General features: G+C 40.8%; 1 protein-coding gene across 1 annotated transcript; it reads left to right on the plus strand.

Moving 5' to 3' along the window:
- The first annotated feature begins 1210 nt into the window (after positions 1–1210).
- On the plus strand, positions 1211–10324 carry LOC121326190 (dipeptidase 2-like). Its single transcript, XM_041269390.1, has 11 exons — positions 1211–1414; positions 3945–4137; positions 4662–4788; positions 5874–6003; positions 6309–6450; positions 6819–6885; positions 8017–8193; positions 8793–8877; positions 9203–9278; positions 9763–9898; positions 10082–10324. The coding sequence occupies exons 1-11, from the start codon at positions 1306–1308 to the stop codon at positions 10265–10267; spliced, it is 1428 nt and encodes a 475-aa protein (XP_041125324.1). The 5' UTR covers positions 1211–1305; the 3' UTR covers positions 10268–10324.
- Positions 10325–10576: the final 252 nt, after the last annotated feature.

The raw sequence follows: 10576 nt of genomic DNA on the forward strand, positions 1-10576 counted from the left end.
TGTCTTTGCAATTTAACTGCAGAAAATATTCTTGCTTCCATAATTTGATTTCCATCAAACAGTGTGAGAGTACAGAAACAGCTACTGAGGTATTAGGTTTAGTGTGAAGATAAATCTGAGTGTCATCTGCATAAGAATGAAAACTAACTCCATGGAGCCAGATTATCTGGCCCAAATACTCAAGAGCAGGCGCCTGAAGGACTTGCTATCAGAATACACTGCTAGAGGCGCCCTTCAGGAAGTAATTAATTGGTTAAGTTACGAACTGTATGGTTAATTTATTTTCAAGATGATTAATTTATAAACAGTACGGTTGGGACATTAAATGGCACTGTGAAGAACACCCTCGGGGTCTTTACTGTCATACCCTATACAGAGATTTTGGAGGTTCTGCTATGGCGCTACGTTGAAGGTGTATTATACTGCAATTTTTAATACCATGTGTATTTACCTTTCTATTTTTAATGAATTATTTGTTCTTAATGTATTTTGCTGGCAGTTTATTGTGACATTATAACTGGCATACTAAAAGAGCTGAGCTGGGTTGCTTAGCAACTGATTTAGGGGTCCTTTAGAAACCGCGGTGCAAAATGTTTGAAAACATTTGATGTCTTCTTGCCAGCCTTGGTTGCGTTCCCGTATCCCAGTGCGGAGCTTGCTGCGCCGGCTGTTTGTGGCTGCTGCTGTCTGTCTGATTTCACACGCAGCTTCCACAGAAGCAGACATTTTTGAACGTCCTATATTTACATGAAACAAAAAATGTCACTGTCCACCACCTAAATGATCGTGGCTGGTTTGTCAGAAATATCATAGAAAAGCCGAGTGTCTGAATCTCACATCTACTGTGAATAGTGCCGGACAGACTTCTCTATGAAACATGCGCAGCGTTAGCTCAGCCTTCAGCTGCCAAGTTTCTGAAACGGCAATAGCCCACTTCCAGCAGTTAATTGCAAGAGAACTCACAACAACTCGAAAGAGAAGCGCTAAAGACTGAATCACAACTGGAAAAGGTTACTGGTTACACTCACTGACGTCTCCGCGCATTGATTATTTATTACCTTTTATCGGCAGCTTTAATAAAAAATGCTCAGCGAATACATGACAAGCAGGCATATCCCAAAAGGTGCAGATAAAAGTAATCTCGTTCACAAAAATAAAGGATTACAAAACTCGCATCACTTTTATCCAGATTGCTTTTTTTTTTTTTCTTTTTCAAAACTTGCAGTCTGAGCATTATTAGTATATTTCTTATTTCTGATGTCTCTCTATGTGGATTTACGTATATTTCCATATTTAGATTAACCTATGTTTAATTTATGTAAACTCTGGGTGGAGCAACTGCAAGCAATTTTTTCTCCCCAGCTGGGTTTAGTTGTGGAAGGGCGTCAGAAGTGTGAAGAGCGCCAGAACGACAGTAAGTTTCTTTCTCGTAAAATAGTTGTTATATTGGCCTTACTGTTCCCGAAATAAATCATGTTAATACCATTTACTGGCTGTAAGTGTTTACCTTTTTTTTTTCCTCGCCACATAGGTACATGAAAGAATGTTAAAATTGCATTTGAGAGAAGCACCAGTGGATTGCAGACATACGTGTTGCAATTACATTTTAATAAATGATTTCATAAAGTCTGAATGCATGCTTGTATTTAAGTTAATCAAATGTACAAATAGCGGAACGTGAAATATCTGTATTGGAATATAGGAACAATTGTATGAGTTTGCTTCACCGTGCCTTTTAGTTTTATTACTGTTTCTATCGAGTGAAATACTTGGGCACCGCAGTGCATTATTAGAAACCCTTTAATATAGTCATTTCTATCATCAGTTACTTGTAATTTGCTTCTTATATTTGTATTACTGTAAAATATACTTGTATGCTCTTATTACAGTGCATGTTGATATGATATTATTTATTCATACAATCTTTCCAAGGAATGGGGAGTTCTTTGCAGAACAAGTTTGGTAACATTGAAACTGTGAACTTCATTTTCAGCACTAGTCAGTAAGGGACTGGAGGCAGGTAGTGGACTGTAAAGCTTGTTTAGCATTAGAGCTCTGCAATGTAGATTCTGTATCTGTATCTACCCTCTGCAATGTAGAGTCTGTATCTGTAGCTACCCTCTGCAATGTAGAGTCTGTATCTGTAGCTACCCTCTGCAATGTAGAGTCTGTATCTGTAGCTGGGCTCTGCAATGTAGAGTCTGTATCTGTAGCTGGGCTCTGCAATGTAGAGTCTGTATCTGTAGCTGGGCTCTGCAATGTAGAGTCTGTATCTGTAGCTGCCCTCTGCAATGTAGAGTCTGTATCTGTAGCTGCGCTCTGCAATGTAGAGTCTGTATCTGTAGCTGCCCTCTGCAATGTAGAGTCTGTATCTGTAGCTGGGCTCTGCAATGTAGAATCTGTATCTTTAGCTGGGCTCTGCAATGTAGAGTCTGTATCTGTAGCTGGGCTCTGCAATGTAGAGTCTGTATCTGTAGCTGGGCTCTGCAATGTAGAGTCTGTATCTGTAGCTGGGCTCTGCAATGTAGAGTCTGTATCTGTAGCTGCCCTCTGCAATGTAGAGTCTGTATCTGTAGCTACCCTCTGCAATGTAGAGTCTGTATCTGTAGCTACCCTCTGCAATGTAGAGTCTGTATCTGTAGCTACCCTCTGCAATGTAGAGTCTGTATCTGTATCTCTGCAATGTAGAGTCTGTATCTGTAGCTCTCTGCAATGTAGAGTCTGTATCTGTAGCTACCCTCTGCAATGTAGAGTCTGTATCTGTAGCTACCCTCTGCAATGTAGAGTCTGTATCTGTAGCTGGGCTCTGCAATGTAGAGTCTGTATCTGTAGCTACCCTCTGCAATGTAGAGTCTGTATCTGTAGCTACCCTCTGCAATGTAGAGTCTGTATCTGTAGCTACTGCAATGTAGAGTCTGTATCTGTAGCTACCCTCTGCAATGTAGAGTCTGTATCTGTAGCTACCCTCTGCAATGTAGAGTCTGTATCTGTAGCTGGGCTCTGCAATGTAGAGTCTGTATCTGTAGCTACCCTCTGCAATGTAGAGTCTGTATCTGTAGCTACCCTCTGCAATGTAGAGTCTGTATCTGTAGCTGGGCTCTGCAATGTAGAGTCTGTATCTGTAGCTGGGCTCTGCAATGTAGAGTCTGTATCTGTAGCTACCCTCTGCAATGTAGAGTCTGTATCTGTAGCTACCCTCTGCAATGTAGAGTCTGTATCTGTAGCTACCCTCTGCAATGTAGAGTCTGTATCTGTAGCTACCCTCTGCAATGTAGAGTCTGTATCTGTAGCTACCCTCTGCAATGTAGAGTCTGTATCTGTAGCTACCTCTCTGCATGTAGAGTCTGTATCTGTAGCTACCCTCTGCAATGTAGAGTCTGTATCTGTAGCTACCCTCTGCAATGTAGAGTCTGTATCTGTAGCTGGGCTCTGCAATGTAGAGTCTGTATCTGTAGCTGGGCTCTGCAATGTAGAGTCTGTATCTGTAGCTGGGCTCTGCAATGTAGAGTCTGTATCTGTAGCTGGGCTCTGCAATGTAGAGTCTGTATCTGTAGCTGGGCTCTGCAATGTAGAGTCTGTATCTGTAGCTGGGCTCTGCAATGTAGAGTCTGTATCTGTAGCTGGGCTCTGCAATGTAGAGTCTGTATCTGTAGCTGGGCTCTGCAATGTAGAGTCTGTATCTGTAGCTACCCTCTGCAATGTAGAGTCTGTATCTGTATCTACCCTCTGCAATGTAGAGTCTGTATCTGTAGCTACCCTCTGCAATGTAGAGTCTGTATCTGTAGCTACCCTCTGCAATGTAGAGTCTGTATCTGTAGCTGGGCTCTGCAATGTAGAGTCTGTATCTGTAGCTGGGCTTTGCAATGTCATCACCACTATACAGTATAACACACTGCAGTTCCTGTCTGCCTGTATTTGTGTGTGTGTTTTTTTTTCTTTTCCAGGCAGACTTGCAGAGGTCCTCGCTTCTCTGTCCATGTTGCTCTGGAACCCCCTTCAGTCGCTGTGGACTGCATGGCAATCTCAAGGATGCACAGTGACATCACTCCTCGCCATTGTGCTTCTAGCATGGTCTTCAAGCACCAACGTGGAACAAAAGACCTTGGATTTAATGAGGAGAGAGCCTCTTATTGATGGGTAACTGTCTACATCATGTTTGGTACAAGAAACGTGTATTTAATTAATACAAAATATCAAGAAACTACACAGCATAACACAGTAATATGTGGCATGAAATTACTTGTTAATGATTAGAAGAGTGACAGAAGTTAACATTGTTCTGCGCGCTCAATTCACAATAAGAACTAGTGTCAATGTGTGCAAAAACGGGATATGATAAACCATAGACATGCATGGGGTAAATGATCAAATCTGTTCTAAAAGGGGAAGCACATTCTTTCTGTTTCCATATTTCCAACAAGCAAGTGTTTTTTCTGGTGTTCAAGTCCAGCTATACTGTACAGTATGACGTTTCCCTCAGAGTTTTGAACACATTTGGACAGTTTACAGTTTACTTTCAGTGTCTTGACTGAGCTGGAAACTCTTGGCTTCGAGAAAGCAGTTTGGATTAGAAATATGTAATGACTAATTATTTTTTGAGCATGAAATAACAAATACAATGTTGTCCCATCCCACTTCTTCCTCTCCCCCCGTCTCTGTAGACACAACGATCTTGCCCTGCAATTGCGAATCAACTACAACAACAGGCTGAGCACCATTAACTTACACAACCTCTCAAAAACCCACACTGACATTGAGAGACTGAAAGCAGGGCATGTGGGAGCACAGGTAATCCACACAGGAAGGGATTGTTAATGCAGCCACAAAGTGATTTATCATATTATACCAGCCATGGCAGTAATTCTGAAAGAGTTAAACATGCAGGCTTCCATTCATTAAGGAATAGAACTCGGGTAGAGGCCGCCTACCAAGGTAATGCCCAACAGTCGGGGAGATAGTGTAAGGGGCTGCAGTGGAGCTGTCTCACTTACTTAAATAGAGCACTGTCACGAAACTCACAATGCAAAGTGTGCCATTTTCATTTCTATAGCTCAAGTACTCATCTTGAAATTACAGAAGCTGGTCTTTAAAAACACTGTCGGAATAGAATTCCATGGTAGAACCACACCCTGCTGTATTCACTTCTCAGAATACACTTTCAGCACTTCTTCTGCTACAGGCAGCAACAAATGTCACTTTCTCTGCAAGTCTGTGAATCAGGCTACATCATGTGAGTACAATACAGGGTGCCCCACTTGAGTAGCCCTGTAAATATTTCAGTTAGATGGCATTCAGTCCATGTTCACGTTGGGAGTGACGTTCATGTATAAAGCACGTTTGTAATAGCGAGTCTGTGCTGCTCCATCATGGGATTGTTTATGTATTATTTATTTGTTCGTTGTAATACTTGTACTACTTACAGAGGGCTACTCTCAGTGAGACACCCTGTATAAACAATGCTGTTGCAAAGTGCATAGCTACTCACTTTTATTTCAATAACCACATCTATTTAAAAAGGTATTGTTTACAATTAAGGAACATGTAACCATTACTCAGTGAATGCTTTGTTTTATTTAGATATTTTAAGATATAAAAAATAATTTAATACCCTTTTTAAAGGAAACTAATAAGAAAATATATAGTTTAATTTGAAATGCAGTAAGGTTTTTTTTAAATTGTTAATAATAGTAGTAATAATATCAGTAATAAAACCAATTTGAATGAGATGGATGCAATAGTTACATTAATTAAATATGCAATTAAAACCAAGATTAAATGAGATTTACATTTTTTAATCATGAGTATTATTATTTTTATTATTTTTTTGTCGTTGGACAGCCCTAATATATCTGAGTATATGATGTTGTTTGCAGATGTGGTCAGCCTATGTGGTGTGCAGCTCTCAGGACAGGGACGCGGTGAGGTTGACTCTGGAGCAGATTGATGTGATCAAACGCATGTGCAGCAGCTATGAGGAGCTGGAGCTGGTCACCTCCTCCACAGGTACAGATTCAGGAATGATACCTTACTGTGGAGTCTGTGGGACGTGCCTATATCAACACTGAGGATCCAAACAGTTAAACAGCAGAGCAAAAAAACAACAAAACAAACAACGTTTGTCATGCGTCTGTGTTCTGTAATTACTTTTCAGGGAAACCCTTGTTTTTTTCTATGCTATTATGCCATTAAGTTTAATTGGCATAATGTTTTCAACATGTTTAGCTGTAGGCATTTAGTACTGCAGTTCTGAAACTGTTTTGTAAGTGCAGTTTTGTAGTTTTATGCAGTGTTGATTGTGTGTTTTTCAGCTGTCAGGGAAACAAAGAAGATTGGCTGCCTCATTGCGATAGAAGGAGGCCACTCCATTGACAGCAGCCTGCCAGCCCTCCGCATGTTCTATGACCTGGGCGTTCGCTCTCTCGCTTTAACCCACACGTGCAACACTCCTTGGTAATGGGTCGTTACTTTGAGTACCTTAAGCGCCCGTCTTTAACAAGGTCTAAAACAAAGCAGAAAGCAGTCTCACACTGCTGCTTATTTCCATGATTGAACCTGGTAGCTAACCACTAGTTTCAGATTCCATCGAGAGTCAAGGTCAAGTGAATAAAAAAAAAAAACTGTTTAACTGTGCAAAGGTTTAACTCGTGCAGTGTTGAAGTGAATTATTAAATATTGAGTTTTCAGTTTATTAATTATAATACACACACACACACACACACACACACACACACACACACACACACACCCCTTTGCAAATAAATGGTTTCTTTGCAGACTAGCAGACCCCAGGAGATGTTAACTATTTCTTCCTTTTTTAGGGCAGAAACATCATCCACCAGTCACAGGGTTTACCAGAGGGATACCAGCTTGACTGAATTTGGCAAGGTAATATGCTTCAATTGTGTAGCTATGTATAATAGAAATTATGTTCTTCAGATTTGACAAGGTTGATTTTGTTTATGCAGCTTGCGCAAAAATTGTTAGGCAAACATTTAAATGGAAATTTAAAAACCAAACAAAAAAAAAAAGTTCCAGTATACTCGATAGGGCTGACATTTTCAACTGTCAAATCGAAATAATTAAGAACATTATATTTGGCAGAACTAGATTGGGGCCCCGTGGAGGAGCTATGAGCTTATCACTGGTTTCCTGCTGCAACGGTCATTTAGATAATCTTTGTAGTTTCTGTAAACACAGTGTCTATGCAGTGTACGTATTTTTGCTACAGTATTTACCGGAACATGTTGCTTTGCAGTTGTGTAAGTGAGGTAGTGGTTTGGCGACTGGTTCTCTTTGACATGTTATGGAGATGATATAACTGAAAGCATTTTAAGAGTATGACACTAGTGAGAAACTCACCACTAAATTGGAAAGGGTGTGGTTTCATTCCTGTCAGAAAGTGCTTAAAAAAAGCATCCCTTTACTTAGATCAGGGATGGACAACTCTGGTCCTTCCAGACCTGCTCTTCATTCAAACCGTGTTCTTAATTGTTTAATTGAACCAAATCAACCTCCATCCAGCTCTCAAAGCTATCAATTATTTCATTGAAGCTGAGTAGAATGGCCTTCCAGGACTGGAGATGCCCATCCCAGACCTACACCCTTTCCACACCACCTACATAACACAAGATCAGCATGCACTGAAGCCACAAGATTGCCGTTCACTTCTCTTGACCATCATGCATGATGTAGTTAGCGTCGATAGCATATTAGACTGTGCAGGTATGTTACGAGCAGTTTATGCACTAGGGCAGGGGTGGCCAACCCTGGTCCTAGAGAGCCTCAGGGTGTCCTGGCTTTTGTTTTACCCGAGCCTCTTAGTGATGTAATTGACTTAATGATTGGGCTTACTTTGTCAGAATTACTGTTTGTACCAGGTACAGTATATAGCAATTGATGATTTACAGCTACATACAAAACATGCAGGATTGAGGCTATCCAGGAACATGGGTTGACCACTCCTGCATTAGGGTGATGCTGGCTGGCGTGTGCCTGACCGACGGTCCTGTTTTCTAGGAGGTTGTAAAGGAGATGAATCGTCTGGGGATGATGATTGACCTGTCCCACTCCTCCGTGTCCACAGCCAGAGCTGTGCTCCTCATCTCCCGGGCGCCTGTTATCTTCAGCCACTCTTCTGCCTCCGCTGTCTGCAACAGCCCCAGAAATGTGCCTGATGACCTGCTGCAGCTGCTGGTAAGCAATGAATCAACACTAACACATATACATAATGCATAGAGACTGGGCATGCCTTATTTAAAACACTAGACCAAATACAGCAGATCAAAATGAACACAACTCCACATATTCTCAGTGCGACACGCAGCTCAGAGGTACATTCTGTATAGCGTCAGTCAGCTGCTTCTCCTTTAACTTCACATTTATCTGTGCTGTTTGGTGCAGAGTTCCTATTTAACAAAGAGCCTTTACAGTGTGTCACATTTCTGTCTGAATCTTCTGCAAATATTAAAGTAATTACTATGTAAACTATGGTGGCAAAGAGAGCACCAGTGTTTTATGTATTTAAAAAAAATATGTAAAGCTCTTAATGCACAGTCACCTCACCCTTGGACAGTGACTTCTACCACAGCTCGACCTGACAGTAACTGGTATTGTGACAGAAAGTGTGACTGCTATAGTCCTAATTCGTCCAAGTGTTTCATCTCATTTTTAAATGTAAAACCTCATGGCCCTCAACAGTGCACGTGACCTCTTTCTTTCTTTAATACATCGCTTTCTGCAGCTTCCCTCTCGCTGCTGTCATTTTAAAAGTGTTGCTTGTGTTTTATTCTCAGAAAGATAACGGGGGCATTGTGATGGTGAACCTGTACAGCCAGTTTGTGGCCTGTGGGAAGAAAGCCAACATCGCCACAGTAGCAGGTCCAGCAGCTTTGTTTTGTTCTTGTTTATTTGAATATATGTAAAGTGCTAGTATAAAGTGAAAGTGTTCACGCAAGCCACACTGATGCAGCATTTATCAAGAGCAATGTGGTCCTTTACTCAGCCCTGCAGACACAGTAGAAGTGTGGATTCTCTACTGTTACGCATTTGACAAATGAACCACATAAAACAAAAGAAGTGTTTGCTTTTAAACTGCATGGAGTATTGGTGAATATAATGTGTCATATACTTTACAATAATACTTATTAATGAAAATGAGTAACTGAACTGAAGCTCTTATTGTGCAATATTAATATCTTTCCAGATCATTTCGACCACATCAAGAAGATTGCTGGTCCGGAATCAGTTGGAATCGGGGGTGACTATGATGGAGCTAGGGGGTTTGTAGAGCATTTTTATTTATTAAAAATATAAAAGACCAGAGTTCAGCTAAAGGCTAGCACTAATGAGTGCCTATCTTAAATATATTGGCTAACTGTGTATGAAGCTGAACTTTGTGAACTCTGCTGACACTCTGTTTTTCTAACAATCTATAAACAGTGTCAATTTCATGGCAAGTTACAATGTCGTTCCAGACACAGAACGTTTATCTTTTCTGCACTCGATAAAAAGTACCCCACTTTATCAGTTCCTTATTCCTCTGTACACTGGCTTGGTTAAGTTAAAACATCCTCCCACCTTGCAGCTGTGCTTGAGCACAGTGTTCTCTCTCCAGTGTGCTCACAATATTTGTTTAACATTTGCTGAGCCCTGCATCATAGACGCAGGCACACTTGTTTTCAAATTCCCAAAAAAAAAAAAAAGTTAAAATGTGGATTCCTTGTGCATGTAAAGCTAGCAGTTCATTATAGTGACTGATCGTAGGTTTCCAGAAGGCCTTGAAGATGTTTCCAAGTACCCTGCTTTGATCCAAGAGCTTCTGCAAAGGGACTGGACTGAGCAAGAGCTGGCCGGAGTTCTGAGAGGGAACTTCCTCCGTGTGTTTGAACAAGTGGAACGGGTGAGTCAAAGGGATGAATTTGATCTGCAGCATTTGGAAATGGCTGGGAGCACTGAAGAATGTTGGTGGGTTTGGGGTGTACAAAAGGCAGAGAGCAGGATCAGGGACTGACTTGGTTCAAAAGAAACTGGAAGCACTTAAATCACTTTGTTGATTAATTAAGGGAAAGGTTTTCTTTTTCAGGTGAGAGATGAGCTTCAAGCACAGCCAGCAAGCGAAAAGGAGATTTCACTGAAAGAAGTAGACAACCCATGTCGTTTAAACCTCAGGACATTACCCCCCAGCTCCGGCTCTTGTGGCCAACGTCACCCTTCTGCTTCTTTACCTCTTCCTTTATTATTTGCCATGTTTTTTCTTATCGTTGTTTGAGAGATTATGCATGTTTTAATATGTTGTTTGTTTGCACAGTAAAACCCACGAAATGAATGAGGTCATTTCTTTTTGTTTACTTATTGTCATATTGTTGGAAATGCATTCATATATTCACAAATATACAATTTTTTTGCAAGACAAAAGTCTATTGCAAATGTAACAAGGGCTCATTGGAAGAATGTATTGGATTATAAACAACCTTCACCTGTGTCAATGAGAATGATACGTTTGGAATGTTACTTCCAAAAAGTGCCATTGGTCATTTCATTGGTCTGTTGTTGCTTCAATATTGGAGATGTATTCAAT

The sequence above is a fragment of the Polyodon spathula genome, chromosome 13 (assembly GCF_017654505.1).
Source record: "Polyodon spathula isolate WHYD16114869_AA chromosome 13, ASM1765450v1, whole genome shotgun sequence".
Lineage (NCBI taxonomy): Eukaryota > Metazoa > Chordata > Actinopteri > Acipenseriformes > Polyodontidae > Polyodon > Polyodon spathula.